Below are 22,441 nucleotides of genomic sequence, written 5' to 3' on the forward strand. Positions count from 1 at the left end.
TGTGACCTTTGTCAGTATCTGCAGTTTAATTCTTCCTTCCAGTCTTCTTAGGGTATAGCATTCACTCGTTCATTGCAATTTTACCTCTAAAGCATATGTCCCACGTGCTTATAGCATGTTTAAAGTTATAAGGCACATAGATTTATGTGAGAAACATTCACAGCAGTACATGCTCAAACCTGTATTTACTTGAAAAGTAGAGTTTTGAAGAGAGAGCATGGTTTATTAGAATGCACATTGGATTGAAATTAGGAAACTTAGTTTCTATTTCTACTCTTGCCATCTAGTTTTATGAGTTTAGATAAGTGATTTAATCATTCTTGGATTTATTTATATATCTCTAAAATAGGAGGGTCGACTGGTTAATGTCCAAGGTTCCTTCCTTTTCTAAATATCCAATGAATCCAATTGTGTAATTACCTGGATAAGAAACTTCTTCTTATACCAAGAGTATTGGCTAAAATATCTACAGAATTATCTAGAAAGTAAAGAAAGAATATCTGAACAATTGATTATTTTGTTTACAATTATTTTTACCTGATCCTGTGGTACCTGTGGATGTTTCTATATTTATGATTTTGGAGTCAAGAAAAAAGACATCATATCCTCCTACTGTAGGCACATTAGTGATTGGTCCTTGAAGGGCCATCTTTATCTAGCAGCTCTGTGGCCACCTGTATTATATCTCTGTCAAAAAACAGGGTGGTATACTCACATGAGGAAAATAGGGAGACCTTAATGAGCTTAAGGGGCTAGTTGGAAGTTGTAGTCAGTTAAAAGTAACCTACAAGGAATCACAAAAACTTTTGTGACAGGCAAGAGTAGGAGGATATTAACACCTCTAGGCCTTCAGGGGTAAAAGAAGAGTGTGGACATTGGACTCTGTAGAGAGATTTGTAAGTAGCTGTAGTTGTAAAAGAGGGCCTCTTACCAGAGCTTTGGGCTTCAGTGGAGAAACTTGGCCAGTCCCCAGTAGGAAGGGAGTCATAGGATAGAATAAATATGACTGATTTCTTACTCCACTGACTCTTGGCTCTCTTGCTAGTGTCTACCATTGGCAAAGTTCAAGGAGAAGTCAGAGGCCCAGGGAGCTAGAGGGATGCAGTCTGGTCAGCTCAGCTTCCAAAGGCCCGTAACAATGATGGAAAGGACCAAGAGTGGTTCTGGAGGGGCAAGTAGAGAATGTCAAGTACATCGTTATTTTATGCTATAGAAGTGTTTTCTTCATCCTATAAAAGAGTAGCTGTGTGTGTTTTTGATAGACATTTAGAATGACTCTTGGCATGGTTAACTTTATCAGGAAAAGTCAATTTCTCATTTGACCTAGACTTGGGTATCTCTCACCATATTGCTGTAATGATCATATTCTTATCAGGACTCAAAGTGACTGTATCACTGACTTACTTAAACCCTTTGAATAGACATATAACATGACTAGACCTAGGAGAGGAGCAGAAATAGTTCAAGGGTCTGTTTTTATACATTGCTGGATTTAGTTTGCTGATTTGTGTGTGTAAGAGCGAGAATGTTTAAATCTAAATTTATAAGAGATAATGGTCTGTAGTTTTCTTGTTTTTGTTGCCTTTGTCTTTTGGTATAGGACAATACTGGCCTCATCAAATTAGTTGGGAAGGGTTTTCTTCTCTTCTATTTTCTTGAAGAGATTGTGTAAAATTGATAATAATTCTTCTGTAAATGTTTCGTAGAATTCTCCAGTAAAACTATCTGCGCCTGAAGATCTCTTTTCAGGAGATTTTGTATTATAATTTCAATGTTGTTAAAGGTTATAGGATGGTTTAGATGATCTGATTCTTCTTGGTTGAGTTGTAATATGCGAATTTTGAGAAACTTATCGTTTCTTCTAAGTTGTCAACTTCATGAATGTTAAATTATTTGTAGTATTCTCTTGTTAACTTTTTAAATAACTGTCGGATCTATAGTAATAGCCCCTATTTTATTCCTGATATTGGTGATTTGTGTCTTCTTTCTTTTTCTTTTGTCACTCTTGCTAGAAGTTTATCAATTTTATTGATTTTTTGACAGAACCAGATTTCTGTTTCATTGATTTTTTTCTCTTGTTTTTCTATTTTCAGTTTCATTGACTTCTACTATCATTTTTATTGTTTCCTTCCTTCTTGTGTTGGGTTCACTTTACTCTCCATTTTCTAGTTTCTTGAAGTATGAAATTTTGATTTCAGACTTTTCCTTATTTCTAATATAAAAATTTAGTGTTATAATTTTCTTTCTCAACACCGCTTTAGTTACATCCCACATATTTTGATAGTTGTATTTTCATTTTCAATAAGTTCTGTGTGTTTTTTAATTCTATTGTGATGTCCTTTTTGACCTATGGATCATTTAGAAATGTGTTATTTAATTTACACGTTTAGTTTACACATGTTACTTGTATTTACACATGGGATTTTCTTGTAATCTCTTTAAAAAAATGTTTTTGAAGATTAGCCCTGAGCTAACATCTGTTGCCAATCCTCCTCTTTTTGCTGAGGAAGACTGGCCCTGAGCTAACATCCATGCCCATCTTCCTCTACTTTATATGTGCGATGCCTGCCACACCATGTCTTGACAAGCAGTGCCATGTCCGCACCTGGGATCCGAACTGCCGAACCCCGGGCTGCCAAAGCAGAACATGCGAACTTAACCGCTGTGCCACCAGGCCGACACCTCTTGTAATCTTTATGTTATTGATTTCTGGTTTTTTACATGATGGAGCACACACTCTGTATGATTTTACTACTTTTAAATTTATTGAGCTTTGTTTTGTGGCTCAGGATATAGTCTATCTTGTTGAATGCTCCATGGACGCTTGGAAAAAAATATCTATTTTGCCATGGTTGCATGTAATGTTCTACATGTGTCATTTAGGTCCTGTTTGATTGTGTTGCTCAGTTTGTCTACAACCTTGCTGTTTTTCTATCTAATAGTTCTATTAGTTTCTGAAATGGAGGTGTTGAAGTCCCCAACTATAATTGTGGATTTATTTATTTCTCCTTTCAGCTCTATCAGCTTTTGCTTCAAGTATTTTGAGACTCTGTTGTTTGGTGTGTACATATTTAGGATTATTATGTCCTCCTGCTGGATTTATCCTATGTAATGTCCTTGTCTTCCTCTTTGTCTCTAGAAATTTGCTTTGCTTTGAGTCTACTTTATCATCTATTAATATAGTGACTCCTGCTTTTTTAAAAAAGTTAATTTTTGCATAGTATATCTTTTTCCATCCTTTTACTTTCAATCTATCAATGTCATTATGTTTGAAGTGAGTTTCTTTGAAACAACATATAGTGCCTCATTTTTTTTATTCAATATGCCAGTCTCTGTCTTTTGATTGATATATTTAGACCATTTATATTTCAGTTCATTAATAATACGTTAATGCTTAAGTCTGCCATTTTATTATTTATTTTCTGTTTGTTCTTCTGGTTCTCTGTTTCTCTTTTCTTGACTTCCTGCAGTACTTGAACATTTTTTAGGATTCCACTTTAATTCATTTACAGTGTATCTGAGTATCTCTCTCTGTATTTGCTATATATATCATAGCCTAGTGGAATCAACATTGTGCTACCTTTGGTGACATGTGGAAGCCTCATTTCCATTTAGAGCCTTTCCCACTTTTAAATACCATTCTTGTGAATATTAGATAGTATTATAATTTTTGTTTCAATCATTAAAAATGACTTTAAAACTCACAAGGAAAAGGACAGTTTATTGTATATACTCAGTTCTTTTCATTGTTGTTTCTTTCTTCTTGATGCTCCAAGATTCTTTCTTTTGTTTTTTCCCTTTTCATTTGAAGAATTTCTTTAGCCAATCTTTAAGAGTAGATCTGCTTGTGACAAATTCTTTCAGTTTTTCTTCATCTGAGAATGCTTTTATTTCCCTTCATTCTTGAAGGATAATTTAGCCACATATAGAATTTGTGGTAGACAGTTCTTTTCTTTCAGCAATTGCCACTTCCTTATAGCCCCTAGAACTTCCTAAGAAAAATCCACTGACATTTGAATTGGTCTTCCCTTAAGATAATGCATCATTTCCCCTTGACTGCTTTCAAGATTTTTTCTTTGTCTTTCATTTCTTGAAATTTAATTATGATGTGTCTTGGTGTGGATTTCTTTGGGTTTGTCTTATTTAGAGTTGATGAACTTTTAAAATCTGCTGGTTTGTGCCTTTTTCCAAATTTAGGAAGTTTTCAGTCACTTTTTCTTTAAGTAGTCCTTCAGCCTTATTCTTTCTCTGCTTTTTTTCTGGGGATATAATGAAATGAAAGTTGGATTTTTTTACTGTAGTCCCACAGGTTCCTGAGGCTCTATTCATTTTTTTTTCAGTTTGTATTCTCACTGTTGTTGAGATTGCATGAATTCTATTGATCTGTCCTCAAGTTCATTGATTCTTATCCGCTGTCATCTCCACTCTGTGAGCTTTTTCTGTGCTATTTTATCTTTCATTTATATAATTTCCACTGGGTTATTTTTTTATAACTTCTGTTTCTCTGATAAGAGTTTTTTCATTTGTTTCAAGAGAATTTGTAATTCATCTTGAATTGGCTTTATGATGGCTTCTTTAAAACTCTTGTCAGATAATTACATCTGATTAATTTCAGTGTTGGCCTTTTTTGGTTGTCTTTTCTCATTCAAGTTTTAATTTTCATGGTTCTTGGTATGACAAATCACTTTCAGTTGTTGCCTGGACATTTAATGTTATGTTAGACGACTCTGGGAGTTAAGTCTTTTTCTTTAGCAGAAAGTTACTCCATTTAGACTTTGCATACATTTCCTGGTCTACTTTGTGGGTTGTGGTTCCAAGGACAGTTTAATTTTCCATGTTATTTTGGTCTGTTTGACTTATCTGTTGCTGCTTGGGCTCCTACTGGTCTCTAATGGTGCTGCTTGAGGAGGCAAAAGGGATTTCCCCAGGGTGGGCCACTGGGTGACTATAGGGAAGAGAAGGGAGTCCCTGACCTACAGGGCACAGAGGCTTCTCTAGCCAGAATTATTGTGTTATGATTTCCCTACCAGTGCCCTCCAGCTGCCACAGTGCCTCTGGATGAGGGAGTGGAGTTTCAGGCTCTTGGAGACTAAGAGACTTTCCAGGCTCTGCTGCCTGTATAGCTGAGTCCCTCCTGCTGGTTCCACCCACCTTCCCTCGTGTCCTCAGTGTGGAAGGTAGTTTCAGGCTTGCAGAGGTTTCCCTGGCCAGGTACTTATTCTGACAGGATCTTCCCCTCTGTAGGGGCCAGTGAGTTCCTGGGCTGGGCTGCTTCTTGTGGTGGGATCCCATTACTGGTGCTTTCTAAAGGGAAGTCACAGGCCCATGGGGGAGAGGGGGCTTCCAGAACCAGGCTGCTTGTGTGGTGTCTCTTGCTGGTGCTGCATGGCAGCCTTGGAGTCTCCACTGTTGGAAGGAGAGCACTTCTCCCCATTCATGCCTCTTGCTGATTTTGCCTGACTCAGCTAGTGTTCAGTTGAGTTTGGTCCAGGGGAGGAATGGCCCTACCCAGGCTGTCTTCTAATGCTCGGTTGGGGGTCAGGAAATGCCGGGTCTGGGTCGCCTTCATCTACTGGGTGCTGCTGCATTGCTCCTTCAGTCCTCGGGTCCCAAACCAGGTCACCTTCTTACCAACTATCAGAGATCTCCTTTAGTGGCTTCTTGTTATTTCCAGGATGAGAAGTGGGCACAGATAAATCTATGCCATCTTGTCTGGACCAGAAGTCTAGAGTCTGTTTTAAACCAAGGGAAGACATTTTAATGATGGAAGATGTGGAGGAAAGTGGAAAAGACTCTGTGGCAGGCTGAAGGAGATGGAAGTCGTGGAGCCTTCTCTCTTTGAAGTCATGGGGAGCTGAGAAAGTACTGTAAATGATGTTCATATCCATCTCTGAGTCAGTAAAACTTCTGTTTCATCCAATTTTAAGTCTTTTGTATTAATTCATTAATTCTTTATACAAATGGATTTGTATAATGATAAGCATACTAAATTTTATTTTTGTAGGCCATTGCTCTGCTTTTGGCATGCCTTAGAGATTTAAACCCTTGAGGAAAAGCAATCTATTGTAAAATTTGGATTATTATTTAGCAGTAGATAAATTGATGAAATAATAAAACGGCTAATGGTGATTACTTAATTGAACTTACAAAATTTTATGCATGCATATGAAGAGAGATATTTGCATATAATTTTATTCTCAGCCCCTTGTGGCATACTGAGAGCTTTGATTTAAATTGTGTGTAAAAGAGATTATTTTATTATGATAGTTAAACAACTGCAGTGTAAGTACGTGTGTGTACACAGAATCCATTATTCCAGTGGCCTTAAAAATGGGTGTCCTCATCTCTTTGGGAAGAAAATATTAGCATTTTGATTTCTATTTATTTTTACTTCATTGTCCTTTAATTTAGATTTTGTGTATATTTTAAAATGCCAAAATAGATTAGAATAGCAATACATGTATAACATTTTCAAATTAAATAATTTTGGGCACTGATAGGGTGCTGTAAATTGAAAATAATTTGGAGATTAGTGATTCAAGAAACAGAAGATTGTCAAAATTTGCTGCATAAAAAACTATTTAATTTTGGGGGGTTTACCCCAAAATAATTCATAAAATCTTTCAATTCAACTGAAGAGAGGCAGAATATTCCGAATATTCATGTTTGCATGAGTTTGAAGAACATACATCAGTGTTGGAGCCTCAGAGAAAGAAAAACATTTTGAACTCATTCAGAAGAGAAAGAAATTTAACTGGACAGGACAAAATTTGGACCTGAAATGCAAGAGAGCACGTTTGTATAATTTAACACAGGAAATTCAGCTGTTGCTGCTCTCAATGGCTTCTAATTTGTCTTTTAAAATCACTTCTCTTTCTCCCGCTGTACTCCCTCAACCTTTTACCCTGCTTTACTACTTCTTTTTCCGTAGCTCAGATCACTGGCTAACATACTACAGTTGGTCCTCTGTATCTGCGGGTTCCGCATTCGCGGATTCAACTAACCGCGGATGGTGTACTATGTATACGTTGCTCGGATGTGGAACAGCAATTGGGGGCGGCTAAATGTCTTGAGCATCCGTGGATTTTTGTAACGGCGGGGGTCCTGGAACCAATACCCCGTGGATACTGAGGGACTACTGTATATACTGTATTTGTAGTCTTGCTTATTGTGGTTTGTCTGTCTTTCTCCAGCTAGAATGTATAAGATCCATGAAAGCAAGTATCTGCCTGCTTTGCTGATGGATGTAAACCAAGCCTGGGTAAAGTGGGAATTAACTAAATATTTGTTAAATGACCAATAGCAGAGTGCTTCTAAACTACAAGTTTTAGGATTTAGTGGTTTTCACCAGCTATTGTAGCTAAACTGTTCCACAGTTAATGTTACACAGTTAGGACACTTTTCTGTTTTCTTTCTCGGCATAAACATAAACTACGTTGGAGATAAATTTTTAGACCCAATATACCAGCTAGAACGGACCTTAAAAAAAAACAGTGTTAGTTGATTTGTTTTCTTTATCCAAAATATAAGTATATTCCTTTTTTATTTTTCACTAATTTTAAAATTTTTATTGTTATTTTCTGTTGAGGTATAATGGACATATAACATTATATTAGTTTCAGATGTGCAGCATAATGATTCGATGTTTGTATATATTGTGAAATGATCACCACGATAAGTCAAGCTGACATCCATCACCATACATAGTTACAAATTTTTTTCTTGTGCTGAGAACTTTTAAGATCTACTTTCATAGCAAGTTTCAAATACTCAGTATGTTCCTTTTTTGACTGAGTGCAGTTAGCTGGGACGAGTGGCTCTGAGTCTTAGAATCAAAGAATCACGTTTAAACAGTGGAGTTGAATCAAGCTTCTCAGTGCTAATCACAGAGTCTTCAGTGAAGAAATGCCCCTGAGCAGCCTCACCTGGCTCCATCATGCTGGTATGGCGTGCAAGTGTGGATCTGTTTTTAAAACGTATTTTTTCCACTTGTCCATGCATTACCTTCTAAATGTCTTTCATTGCTTCATTTGTCCTTTCTACCTTTACTGTCCAAATAGGTGATAATTACTGCAGAAGATTTCTACCCAGCAGAGTCATCTCTGGCTGCCTATTGGGCATTTTGGAAAGATGCTGGGGAAGAGTCATTCTCCTATTAGAGTTTTATTTTCAGGGGATTAAAAAGCTTTTAAATTTCAAGAGTCCTTAAGTATGCATATTATCTTAGGAGCGGGCACTGTTTAATTATTTATTTGATTACTGATTAACTGACCATCTGCTGAGAGGAATGGGACAGTAAGCAGTATGACAATGAAGGCACGGTAAACAGGGGTAGATTCAAGAGAAAGGAATGAGAAACTCTTGGAGAAAGTGGACAAATGTTGAAGGGGACCATAACTCATGTTTTGTTTAGGTTTTGTGTAGGGCTGGCGCTGTAAAGTAATGGATTGTTTTCATTTTATTCTTATTCATCACTATACTTTACAATGTATGTCTTAGTTAAGTGTTGAAAGAGCCTAGTGACTTATTACTTGTTATTACTGGCTAGTATAAATACTTTGGTTTTGGTATTTGCTATAGTCTAACAGAGGCTCCTGAGTGTATACATTTCTATGAATTGCTAAAGTAATGTAACATTTTTGGTGATTTCTGGTACAAAGTCAGTGAAATACAGGAAAATTAAGTGCAGATGCATTTGGACAAAGCCTTAATTTATCTCTTCCTCCCTTCTCTCTGACTCTCCCATCGTTTATTTACTCATCTAGTCTCATGTTCTTGAAGGCCTTTTTGACTCTTATGTCTGCCTCATTCCTTCTCTATAGTCAAGGCCTGTTGCTGTCCCTGTGTCCCTCACATCCTTTGCTTCTTTCTGCTTGGCAGAGCCCTCTTTGATTATTATTTTAGAGTGTCATAATAATATTCCAACTTGTTTCTGGATTTCTTCTTTTTCTCTGCTAGTCCCTCACTCCCACAACCCGCCAAACGAGATTAATGTTTCTATTTTCCAATTCTGGACCGATTGCTCTCCTGCACGAAAATTTACTGGTTTTCCATTGCCTGGTAGAATAAATATAAACTCTCCAAATTGTCATAAATTATCCTCCACAATACATAAACAGTCCTTACAAGGTTTTCCCTCTTTATTACCCTATGGTAATGTATTAGCACATACATTTATGGGAGCATAATAATAAGAGATGTTATATGTCTATTAAAATGATGAACGGGTTTTGTGTTTTGGCCCAACTTCATTATTTATTGATACCTTATAATGCTGTATGTATTAACATCTCAGTTCCTCTTGCTCAGAATGTAGGAGATGCCTGCATCATATGATGATTCTAAATGAATTGATAGAGATGCTGTCTTCCTATTTTTTGCGTATCACTATCCTATCAAGCCTTCAAAACTCCATCATGAAGCCATCACAATCATGTCCTTCCCCAAAAACTTCCTTTTTCTCACATCCAGATGTCTCCTAGCTGTCCTTCAAATCATTGTTGCACTTCGTGTAGCATCACCTATTATACTGACTTTTCTCTACCTTATAATATAGTAATTTGCAAGTTTATGTAACCCTTTCTTTCTCCACAACTTGAAAGCAAACTTCTAGGGGGTAGAGATTTTTCTTATCACTGTTTTAATCCTCGTAGTGCCCATAACATGTGATTTCTAATCTATGAGATCGGTGAATTTCAAGGGATTTTGTTTGTTTGTTTCTATTTTGTAACCATTGCTTTTATTCTTGCTATGGCAGGGCCATTTCTTCAAAGGTAACCTTACAAGGAAAACAGTAAAAGGGAAAAAATAGACTCATTCTGTTTGGCAGGGGAGTGATTGTTATATGCCTCCCAAATATCCCCTTTCCAGATACTTCTTGCTGACTCTACAGAACACCTACGGCTCTCTCTATCGTGTCTGAAAACTACAGTATTCAGTTTATATGTCACAGTCAAGCAGGGGGAGGCCTTTTAATATCACCACCTCAGTTGTTTATCTGAAGTCTTAAATTTGTGCTTGGAATAAACTTTCTAAGAGAAGAATACATGAAGATGTATGTGGGCTAGTCGTGAACTTCTGTTTCATACAATTGCATTGTCCATTTATTGTCAAACTTCACCCCTGATAAATACCATCCTCTCTGTTGGAAATATCTAGAAATTGAAGGAAAAGAAGTTGAAGTGGATAACACAATAGAATTAGATGTTTTCAGCAATAAATGACTTAGAAAGAAAGTGCATACAGATTTTTCCCATACTCTCTTGGCTTTTAAAAGAAGAAAGCTGAAATATGAGAAAGCTGACATTTTGCATGCATGCAGGAGCAAGGGGAGAGATGGATAGATTGGTTTGGGGCAGAGTATTCTGTTGTGTTCTGAAAGGTTTGGGTCATCACAGCTAGAGGCAAGAGAAGGACTCAGACAAAAATAACCCTGGCTGTCAGAGGGGAGATTGGTTTTGCTGGACAATGTTCCTATATGTGTGGGAAAGGTTTCTTCGCATAGTGGAAGAAAATTGCATTGAACTGTGATCTCAAGAGGTGCCAAGTTCTGCTCATCTCTAGAGCTATTGCGCATCAATTAGTAAAGACAAAGAATACCCCTGATACAAAGGAAAATTTCAGAAAGGAAACAGAGAAGAGAAAATGGAACGAAAAGGAAAATATGAGATATTGGCTCTTAGGGTATAAAAATTTAGGTCTTCTACAAAAACAGTGTTCTAATAGCATCTCATCGTTTACAACCCAGGTCTTTCTTTCATTTTTCCTCTTCTTATTTTTCTTTTCCTCTCTCTCTCTCTCTTTCTTCCTTCCTCTTCATCCCCCTTCCTCTCTACTTTGTTATTTCATCTCTTTCAGGATGTTGGATGGAATATTTACTTTTATCTGTTGTCTGGGAATTCCTGCTAAGACCCCAAAACTGCTGAAAAACAACCTGGCAATACCACTGCCTTCTAAGAAGAGCCAGCAAAGAGACTGTCTCCCATCCCAGGTCGTTTAGAGGGAGTTGGACAAGCTGAGCTACCCTAATCCAGTCACCTCTGTTCAGTCTCAATAAATGGAAGATGAAATATATGAATAGGGTGTTGTAATTCAGTGGCCTAGTAGGGAATGTTTGTAAGGCTGACTCTCTTAAGATAATTATTGACAGAGATAATTACTCCTTGGTTCTAAAAGACTGACATTTCATTCTTCAGGTTAATATCTGCTTATGAATCCAACTTTCTGATCTACTCTGTGTCTATGTGAACAGGAGGAGAAGAGAATTGTCAAGAGACCCCAGGAAGGGGTCAGAAGCAATCCAGCATTATTTCCACTCAATTCTTTGGAGTGGTAATGATACATGAGTCTCCTGTGGGTCAGCTGGTAGATAGCTGACCTTGAGCCAATTTTCTCCAGTAGGGTGCTAGCAGAGTGGAAGAATTGATTCAGAGCATTTTCCCTGGTAAAAAAACTGTACAGTGGGATGTCCCCACTTGTGAATGTCGTGGAAAGTCATAAGGGTGCCCTGTAAGAGAGATACTTGCCACTCAGGGGAAATTCAAGGTTAGTCCCTGTTGGCAAGGAGAAGGCTACGATAGCATCACATAAGTCAGTGATGTCAGAACTTATCCATCTCTCCTCATTGTAGCAGAGGAATGGAGATCCAGAAGAGGGAGGGGGAAGAAACCTTGCAGAAATCGACCACATCTGCTTTCCCTAAGTCCCTTGAGCCAAAACAGGCGAGAGGAAAACATTAAGTAGGTTGAATATAAGATGGAACTGAAACTTGATTGGACTGGATTTGTTAGACCCAGAGTGACTAGAACATATGGAATGTGTCCAAGATGATGCTCAGGAGACGGGAATTCAATAGAGATTGGTCGAAGACAGCCACTGGAGAAAGATATAGCTATTTCATGTAGGTATCTGCCATGGTCTGAATGTTTGTGTCCCCCCCCAGTTCACGTGTTGAAATTCTAAGCCACCCCGTCTGTGGTATTTTGTTATAGCAGCCCAAACAGACTAAGGCAGTATCCTGACAATTTTAGACTGTTCGGTAAGCCTCATGCTGTTTGGGTGCATCACAGTTTCCTAGTACTTATATTATCTATCATAATACTGTGAAAGTTAGCTGATGGTTCATGGCTTGCTTTCATAAAAACATTCTGAGAATTCAATCTTCTTGGTAATGTGACCAGCATGATTAATAATTGTCTAATTCTTTTATTCTAATAACTTGACCCACAACAATTTACTGTGATTCTAAAGTCAGCTGATAATTGTCTTATTTGTAATGCTAGCTTCTGCTATTTGTGACAAATATTAATGGGAACTTCTCACTGGTAGTGACAGATTTTCTTTTGATTTTCTATTAAATGAAGATAAAAAAAAAAACTTTGACAAATTGCCTTTTTAGATTTTGACATCTCTAAGGAGTGAGTTTTTATTTTTTAAGATGAGACCCATTACACCCAAGCATGCATTAGAAAGCTATAAAACTAAAAGAAGCTTGCTCTGGGATGGATCATTAAGAACCATCTCAGAAATAGATGGAATGGATGTGGGCTTAGCAGTTGCTATCGTAGACGATTCGGCACTTCAGAAGCTTGAGATAATTGTCGATCTTATGTGAATCTCTTCGTAGGCAGTGGAGCAGGTTATAAAAAGCAAAAAGGCGACTGTCCTCGTCAGCCATCTGCAGGGATGGAAGTCCTGACCAGACAGAGTAGACCTCATTTTCTTTGATTCTGGGTTGAACCTAATAACCAAAAAGATAGTGACTTATTATTTGTGTTATTAGTATTTGCTTATCTTTGGTCTCTCTAATGGTTGAATTAAGATGTAGAGATGAGACATGAGTATAGAACTTCTAGACAGAAGCATGGCTTAATGAGCTACTGTAACAGAAATCTGTCATTAGTCTAAAAACTAGAAGAGGAACTCAAGTATAGGTTTTCTCACATGTCTGTGATCACGGATGAAGGGTGTTCATGCAGGAGGAGACAGATGGAGAGCTAGAAAGTTGCTGTTTGAATATAGTAATGAATGTGACCAAGGGACAATGAAGGAACTAGCACCAATTCTCTCACTTGAGGAACTGATTCATTTCCTGAATTTTGTCTCAGATGTGCATTTTGTACTTTGTTTCTTCTGACAGGTCCCCATAATTACATTTTTTTTCTTTGCTTTGAACTGATTCTATTCTCTGTATAGCGTATGTACCAAAGACGTTAGAAACGATGACGATTTTACTTGATGTTTTAAGGTGCAAATAATCTAGCAATTACTATGACTAAAAAGATCTGCTAAAGCAGTCAGGAGACTGTCACACAATCCACCCAGGACAGAGAACACCCAAATTTCTCTGAAGAATATCTGCTTTCTTTTGAGTCTCTGGAGAGGGAGGTACTGGGACAAGTACCTATGAGCAAGCGGGCTGCTGGCAGCAACCCCTCGGTGGTGAGGGATGAGTGATAGGGTGGAAACATACTGTGATAACAAAAGGACTCTGAGCACCATGAGGGAGGAGCATCGTTTGTCTTCACATTCTATCAGCGCCTGCCTGCTGGAAGCCCTGGAGATCTGAGACCGAGTAACCACCTCAGCAGCTAGGAATGTTGACGAGTTTGGAGAACCACTAGGTGCAAATGGGGAATAAGTGTAGACCCTGAGCTGATAAACTAACTATCTCCCGCAGAGTGAGAATATTTTTTAAGCCTGAGATTCCCTATTAGAATTTAAACAGTGTGCGTGTGTGTGTGTGTGTGTGTGTATTTGTTGTCCTGGTTTATGTTTTTCATTTTTGGTGCTTGAGCCCTAAGACAAAATCTGCTGTGCAAGGGACAATGACATGAATAAGAATAAATAAATAAGTAGTAAACAAACAAAAAAAAGAACAGAAAATGAAGTGTTATAGAACAAATGTGGCCTAAGAATGTGGGCTGACGGTAATAAAGACAATAACTTGACAATCTAGGTGTTTATTTCATATGTCCCAAGGTTAAAATGTGCTTTGTGTTGTGTTAGATGTATTCTTCTCCCATGAAAATGACAAAAATGACACATGATAGCATGTACTTTGTACACAATAAGAGAAATATGAAATTGCTCCTGTTATTATTCCTATAGACGTGTTTTTCTTTAGATGATACATTATTTCTGAGAACTTCAGAAAGCTTTTTAGATGTTAACTCACTCCTATTCAAATTGTCCCATCTTAATGGAGATATACATTGCAAATATTAACTCAATTTAAATATGACAAATTATTTGGGGGAGATTAAATACATTGATAGGAGATTTGATTTTGGACCCCAAGTAAAAAAAATTTAGGATAATGCAACTTTCTGTAGATTACAAAATAAAGAACATTCCAGAAAAGATACACCCCTTTCTTTTGGGTACCACTGAAATCAGTGCTTGTGGAAGGTCATTGATGCTGTGGCTTGATCTTTTCAATCTCCTTCCATCCCTGAAAAATACATCCAGCAGAGCAGGCAGCTGGGGGGCCATCTGGGGGGCAACACCATCCAATCTGATTTTCTCTTTTCTCCCTTCCCACTCTCATCCTTTGGTGTGGGGAGAAAAGAGAAAGAACATGAGCTGAATTTCAATAGCAGGTATCCTGGGATACTTTGAGAAAAACATTTCTCCTGCAGAATCTATGCTCTAGTTTTCTTTCTCTTGAAAATATTTTAACCACCTGTCCCCAGGGAGAGGAGGGTCTTTGGTGAATTTGTGTGCAGCAGAGGGAAAGCCACCTCTGTCAAATATCACAGAAGAATCCTAAGATTCACTTACAGTAGGATGGACCACGATGAGTTAGTAAGCTCTTGCTTTATTTGGTAGCAGTCTACAATATAGAACGCTGAAATCTTGTTCTTGCACAGTGAGACATTTCAAAACTCCTTCCTCCCCACGCAGGTCACCTCTTTCATTAATGAGAAAAACAAAGAAACGTCAGGAGGCTGCCCACCTGGCCGACTATCTTCTCCATGCCCTCTAGAAGTCGTCTGTTTTGCTCCTCAATCTCTATGGCTTTTGACAGGATAGCTTCCGGGGCTTCTTGCATACCGCGCACTTCTGAGACGAGGTGATACAGAGGGTCGTTCCAGGAGCGCAAAACTCGGAGGATCAGGTTCAGAAGGTCTTCGTGCTAAGCGACCGTATAAAGCAATCACATTAAAATAAGCAGAATACAATGGGTTTAGTTACATGCGATTTTCGCTTGGAGAGGCTGACCTACAATATCTCTTTGTTATTCCTATGTGTATGCAAAATTTTTCGTAGGTGGTACAAGTTGTAAAAATACAAAATTTAAGCTATGGGCTCAGACTTTGCTAAAATTAAAAGAAAATCTGGCTTATTTAAATGACTACTTTTTCTAATGAGAGTTCTAATTTATAACACGAAGAATTTTGTTTTCCCTCTGAAATCCTACCATCCGTCCACACAGTGAATTCTTTTATATTTGATTGCTTTGCTTGTGCAGGGGAAGAAACCAAGGAGTATTGTGGGAACTCAATATGTGCCTGTAGTACCTGCCTCAGGAAAGATAGATTCCAGGGTCAAGGACAAAAGGCTCAAATCATTTTGACCCAAAGATTCATTCATATTAATGAATCAGATCATTTATGAATGTATTCATTTGTGATTTGTAGTTTACTTTATGATGTTAGAACAAAGAGATGATGATGAAGACATGGCATTCATAAACATACTTTCCTCCATCCATACCAACCCCCATGCTGCTATGAGAGCAGTCTATTTTGCTGACATACGCAGGTGAATAAGATGGCACAAGGCTGTCCTTGGTAACAGCATTGAGGGAATTCACAATGGAGACTTTTGCCCCCTAGTTTACTACTACTAGGATTGCGCATCAAACTCCGAGGGACTGGTCATCTGTGATTTAAAATGCTTGCTTTCTCGATGTCTGTGAACTAGTCTAGTGGTAAAGGAAATGAAGAGTAGAGAAGAATGAAATAGACATTACAATGGAGGCATAATTAGGATGTGAAAGAACAAGCGGTAACGAGGTGTAGACCATATAGTGAATGGCAGTAGAGTTTTGCTAGGGCCATTCATTGTAGCATAACAATTAAGAGTGAGGGTTTTGAATTGGATGAAGCCCAGACTCACTGCTTGCTACCCATGCAACTGGTGCAAATTCCATGGCCTCTCTGAGCCTCGGTTTCCTTATCTTAGTAAGTGTAGTAACAGCACCTTGTGTTACAAGATTTTTTGTGAAGATTAACTACAATAAGGCACAGAAAATGCTTTGTAAAGTGAAAGGCAATATAGTAGCTCACAATAAATTTCAACTCCTCCTCCTTCTCTTCATCTTCTTCCTTCATTTTATTGTCATCATCATCATCATCATCATCATCATTATTTATTTTATTTTTTTTGGTGAGGAAGACTGGCCTTGAGCTAAGATCTGTTGCCAATCTTCCTCTTTTTGCTTGAGGAAGATTGTTCCTGAGCTAACATCCATGGCAATCTTCTTCTATTTTGTATGTAGGATGCTCCCACAGCATGGCTTGACGAGCGGTGTATGGGTCCACACCCAGGGTCCGAACCTGCGAACCCCAGGCTGCCAAAGTGGAGCGTGCGAACTTAACCACTACGCCACCTGGCCAGCCCCCATAATTATCATTAATGAGCTTAGGAAACAGAAAGAGTGCTGGCACTATTAACAAAGTTTTAAAGAGAGAACAAATTGTGTTTATGGGGGGTATATATGTGAAGATGTTTATTTTAAATCATGTTAAGACTGGGTTATGGCAAGGAATAAGAAGGGAGAGATTGTGATAAAAAATTGGAGCTGGGATAAAGGATTGGGGCTTGATATGCAGACTTTGTTGTCCTCAGAACAGAGGTAATAGTTGCAGCTGTGAGAAGCAAAACATGGTATTTTGCAGGACTTGGTTTTGGGAGAAACTTATAGTTAAGGAGTAAGTAGTGGCAGAAGAGTCAGTGAAGAATGAAGAAAGAAGTAGGTATCAGAGACGTAGGAGTAGAATCAGAAAAGCCTTGAAAGTCCAAAAGAGATGGGTCAAATGGTGCAGAGATAAGTGACGTTAGATCCTGCCCGTGTAGGAGAGCACTCGTAATGTGTAACAAGTATGCTTTCATACAGTATAGCATGTGCAATCCTGGGTCCAAGGCATTGGTTACAGTAATGCTGTCTGCACGGACAATTTGTAGACCTGTTATTTATTTTGCTGCTATAATCTGTATTCAGCGTTTGATTTTACTGATAATTCAGTGACTACGTAATGTAATTTCTCTTTGATTGCTTACCCTTCCTCCAAGTTTCTCTGCGTGTGCAATTATCATTATCTGTCACACTGCCTCTAATCATCTCCAGCTCGGTAATGCCAGTGTACTGCCTCAGTTGTTTTGGTGAAAAACCTGGAAAGAAGACTCACATGGATCTGTTGGGCTTGCTCCTTGTCTTCAGGGGTAGAGAGGGAAGAAGTGTGGCAGCTGTTGATGGCCTTGGTAACGAAGCCCCGGCCCTGGGCATACCGTTTGTCCTAGAAGTGATCAAGAAAATTCATTTAAGGTTGTTTGGGCATTGAATAAAAGAGTAAATGAACCCATTACCAGAATATTAACCCATTTGATAGACGTATAACGTTTTTTAAATGAGAGTCAGGTAAAAATCAAAACTAAAGAATTAAGAAAGTCACCCTTTTCTTTCCATTCTCTCTAGAAACCATTAGTTTTTCATCCAATTTTTCTAAATTCCAACCTTTTCCCTTCTTTGCAATTTCCTTGTTTGATTTCATCCCTCCCACAAGTTGCTATTTGGAAAGCAAAAACTAAAAATATCAAAAATACAAAATATTCAATGTTTTATTAAGTATCATCTTTCTTTAGTATTTGAACCAAACATCATAGTGTATATGTACCTATATTTAGCCATTTTTAAAATGTCTTGTTTACTGTAGGTCCCAATTGATATGTTCCCTTACTAGGTGTTATAAGGTTACAAATTTTCTTTGGCTAATCTCTGAATCCACACACCTGTACCATACCATGTTCATCATAGATGCGGAATACAATTTTGTTGATTGTGACAAAATCATGTCAGAAAAGCAGAGCATAAAATTTTAGGAAATATTAAGCAATGGACTGACAATAAGAACAGAAAAAATTAGCTAACACATTGACAGAGAAAAACTAATTTTTAGCAAAAGTTGTGCAAATTTAAAGAGATTATTAGGAAGATTTGGAAGATAAAGGATGGTCAGTCAAAAATGGAGGATGAAAGAAAAACTGAGTAAAAAAGAACTACATGAATATACATTTCTTACAAACATCGAGCCACATTCTTTATGGAGATCTTTGATTCATTGAAGCTCTAATCTACTGTCTGCTCCTTGAGTGACCTAAGAGAGTTAACATACCACTTTCAAAGTACTTTAATTAGAGAATAATTGTTTCCAATTCTAAACTAATCCTTCTTTGGTAGTTCTAAACCTATACACTGCAAATCTTAGAACAATCACGCGTGGCATTTTTGGATTTCTGCAAAGTTATTATTATTTGTTTTCCTGACATGGATTTAGCTTAGTTTAACTTTGTTCGATCTACCTAATTCACTGCAGTACAATTTCCATTTACTGGATGTCTACGCTACGCGAGGTGAAGAATGCATACAGAGACGTAACCTGCAGGTGAGGACAAGAAATCAACATGCTCCTTCTTCCTCAGCCTCACCTTAAAGTGCTTTATGTTGAGTGCTGTTACGGATCAAATGTTTGTTTGCCCCAAATATGTTGGAGCTCCAACACCCAGTGTGCTGTATTTGGAGACAGAGCCTTTATGGAAGTAATTAAGGTAAAATGAGGTCACAGGGTGGAACCCTGATCCAATGGGATTAATGTCTGTAGAAAAAGACACACTAAGAGAACTTTCTCTCTCTCTCTCTTTATCCCCCACCTGCCACGTGAGGACACAGGGAGAGGGCAAGCTGGGAAGAAGAGAGTCCTCACCAGAACCCGACCGTGCTCCCACCCTGATCTCCAACTTCCAGCTCCCAGAACTGTGAGAAAATAAATTTCTGTTGTGAAAGCCACCCAGTCTACGGTATTCTGTTATGGCAGCCCAAGCTCACTAATAAAGGTGCTTAAAAATTTTGGAAAGTTTTAAAAATAAAATAAATTAAAGGAAATTTAAAAAAAATGATTACACTCCTGAAGAATCTTCGAGATTCCACGAAACCGTCCCTTTCTTTTTGTTTTGCATTTTATTAGGTGATGCCTTCTTTTACCTATAAGATGTATTATTTGAAATTTGGCTCATGCAGCTTTCTTGTTTCAAGTGTGGTATTGCCCCGTTATTGACGCGAAGGTTCCTTTCGGGAAGAAGCAAGACGTGTGGTACTTACGAATTCGTTGAACATTTCTGAGGAGAGGTTGTGGATGTAGTGGGACAGGATGACCGCGCGGTCAAACAGTTCTCGGAGGGACACCTGGCAGTTGACAGCCCCACTTGGACAGATGGGAAGGGAGGCCACACTCTTGCACAAGAGTAGATCTGACACCAGCAGCAGCAGGAGCAGGAGCGATCCTGCTTAAATAAAAACACCAGACACTCTGAGATGATCTACTCAGCTGAGGTTATCAAAAGTCATCCTGTCGAGGGAAGCCTTGTCTCTCCCCATTGCCCTCAGCATGATTTGGTACTGTAATAGCTGGGCCGGGGAAGAATCAACACCTTCCACTGTGTAAATTTAGTTGTATAATGATGTTTGCACAGATGTATAGTTTGCGAAGTAGCTTACTCCCTGCATTTTTGTATTGCTCCTAGAAGGGCTTCTGTACTTTGTAAACATTTGGGGCTTAACATAATTCTGAGCCACGGAGTGTAGGTCATTCTCTTAGGATAGTTTAACGTCTTGGGAGTGTCTGCAGATTTTCAGCAGCCGGGATTTCTAGGAGTTCGTAATTTTTTTAACTCTATGTTGACTTATACGTGCATTTTAGACGCGGAAATGGCAAGAACAGCACAGGTGATCTGTTTGTTTTACCATGATAAGGGTAAACATGGGATGGATGGATTGCTGATATTGAGTGTAAAGAGAATTCTAACATAACAATGATACGGTAGCCTAGGTCTGCTGACTCATCTTAATAACCCCATGCATTTGCTTGACACTTTGCCAAAAGCTTTAACATTTTTTTAAAATTTATGTTTCCCAATAATCCTGTGAGATAGAATCAAACTTCATTGCTATTATCAAGTTATGTTGATGAAACAGAAGACAGAAAGATTAAATGATTTGCTGCAAGTCCCATTATTAGCAGGTGGGGGAGGCTGGACGCCAACATTGTCATCTTTTCACTTTGTCGTGTTGCGTCACACGCACCCATGGCCACTCAGTCTGCAGATGTAGAACAGGGACCACATTAGGAGCTGTGATGACCTGGTGCTTGCAGAGGTCATGGCCATTACTTGTAAAGAACAATGCTTTACCTTTAATTGCATCATAACAGTGGCCCTAGGAAGTTGATTTCATCCATTTTTTTTCTGCTCTGTCTATAAAACACCTACTTTAAAAATCTTCCACAATTATCAGAGATGATTTGGTCATCAATTTGCTATCTCAGCAGATGGATGGATATGTACCTCTAACATAGCAATAATTTATGCTTTCAAAAGAAAGAAACAATATATTAAAATTACTTTTTAACCTTAAACTACCCCAAGAGAATATCTGATATAAAAATGTGCTTATCAGGAAACCAAGTTTCTATGGAACCTTCAACAAATGTAATTATAAATGTCCAAGATAAAATTAGGCAAGTGCTAAAGATTTATGTATAAAAAAATATCTAAACCTAAGAGTATCTAAAAAGTTGGTTAGTATAGAATGTAACTAAACAAACTTTTAACTGCAAAATAAAAAAATATCAATGTTGGGAGATGATTCATATAACAGACTTTTAATTTTTTAAAAATATGATCTTTCCAAAAAGTTTATTTTAGGTGCATTCATATAGTCATGTAATATAGCTGAATGGATATTTTATCTACAGGTGTAAATAAAAAATGATAGAGAAATTGGAATATTGGTTCTAGGAAATTCATAACTGGATAAATATTAACTCTGACTCCATTTATCTGTGCGTCTATCATCTGAAGGATTTTCACAGTTTAAGATCAGGTAAAATTGATATATATTTTTGTTCTTCATTTCATAAAATAAATTTTACAGTTGTTAATTTCTTTTTCTTGCACATGTCAACCAAGTAAGCAAAGATGATTAGATACTACTAAGCCTGTTTTTCCTTTTGAAATGTCATTTGGCTTAAACCCAGTTGATGAAATATTATAACAGGCAATCCTGCTATCATTATCTATATTATGGCTTCAGAGTTGAAAGTTTCATCAGGTTGACTCACCTTGGCCAAATTACATAAGAGGCCTGGGAACCAGAAAATGTTAGTTTCTGCCTTCTGGAATTGTGATAAATGGGACCCATAGATACTTGTGATCTTATTCCAGTCCAGGGTTTCCCAACCTTGGCATTATTGGCATTTTGAGCTGAACTATTCCTTGTTCTGGAGGCTGTCCAGTGCATTGTAGTATGTTTGGTAGTATCTCTGAGCTCTACACAGTAGATACCAGTAGCACTCCTCCTCAAATTAAGACGACCACAAACATCTCCAGACATAACCAAATGTCTCTGGAAGAAGGGGGAGTCCCCCATTGGAGACCCACTATTGTATTCTATCATGCCCTTGTACCATTGCTCTTTAGAATAATAATTAGATAGCTCTTCTAAACTCTGTAAACCTGAAACCTCTTCCTAAGAGAATATTAGCTAACATTTTAAATGAATAGCCCCACAGGAGTGTCGATAAAGCCAACAACTCAGTGAGTTGTTGCACATACCTTTCAGTGACGACCTCTTCTTGTCCATGGTGATGATCATTTCGGGAAACACACTTCACCAGAGAAGATCTGGTAGTCCTACAGCTCTCTCTCTCACAGATATTGGCTTTATAAACGTTTGACATCATTATGAATGTATTTAATCAGGCCTGCCTTTCTCTTTTGCCAGTCACCTGTTTCCGTCATTGAGATTACCACCATAATTTCAAACATCAAATGGTATTTTATTTCTTATTCATATTCAGGAAGACACAATGACCAGAAATGAACATTGGAGAAAGGATTTTGATTAATTAGACCAGAAGGAAATGAGAGAAATAATGAAGGCGAGATCTGGAGAAATAACTAGTTTGGGCTAGAGGACCTGTAAAACTATAGAAGTCATTTACTTTAAAATTTACCTTTATTTCTCCGCCATTTCTTGAATATAGTGTTATATTTCACTTGGGCATCTCACATATTATCGAAGGGTATTTTTTTTTCATTCAAATAGCTGGGTAGATGGAGTCAAAATTTCAAAACTTCCACCCTAAATAGCAGGAAATATAGA

General features: G+C 37.9%; 1 protein-coding gene across 2 annotated transcripts; it reads right to left on the reverse strand.

Moving 5' to 3' along the window:
- Positions 1-12,399: 12,399 nt before the first annotated feature.
- On the reverse strand, positions 12,400-22,028 carry PRL (prolactin). 2 transcript variants are annotated; one of them, NM_001081896.3, is given in 5 exon segments: positions 12,400-12,739; positions 14,957-15,136; positions 17,415-17,522; positions 19,382-19,563; positions 21,892-21,934. In NM_001081896.3, coding segments are annotated over 5 exon segments (690 nt in total). In that variant the 5' UTR covers positions 21,920-21,934; the 3' UTR covers positions 12,400-12,547.
- Between the last annotated feature and the right edge of the window lie 413 nt (positions 22,029-22,441).

Source organism: Equus caballus, chromosome 20 (genome assembly GCF_041296265.1).
Source record: "Equus caballus isolate H_3958 breed thoroughbred chromosome 20, TB-T2T, whole genome shotgun sequence".
In the NCBI taxonomy this organism is placed as follows: Eukaryota; Metazoa; Chordata; class Mammalia; order Perissodactyla; family Equidae; genus Equus; species Equus caballus.

Excerpts from the sequence above, each read along its gene's own strand:
- PRL (XM_014734200.2), bottom strand. The coding sequence starts at position 21,931 with ATGATCATCACCATGGACAAGAAGAGGTCGTCACTGAAAG. Across the intron at positions 19,567-21,891 it reads GAAGAGGTCGTCACTGAAAG|CAGGATCGCTCCTGCTCCTG; the intron begins GTATGTGCAACA and ends TTTTTATTTAAG. Across the intron at positions 12,740-14,956 it reads TGGAGAAGATAGTCGGCCAG|GTTCAACCCAGAATCAAAGA; the intron begins GTGGGCAGCCTC and ends TTTGGTTATTAG.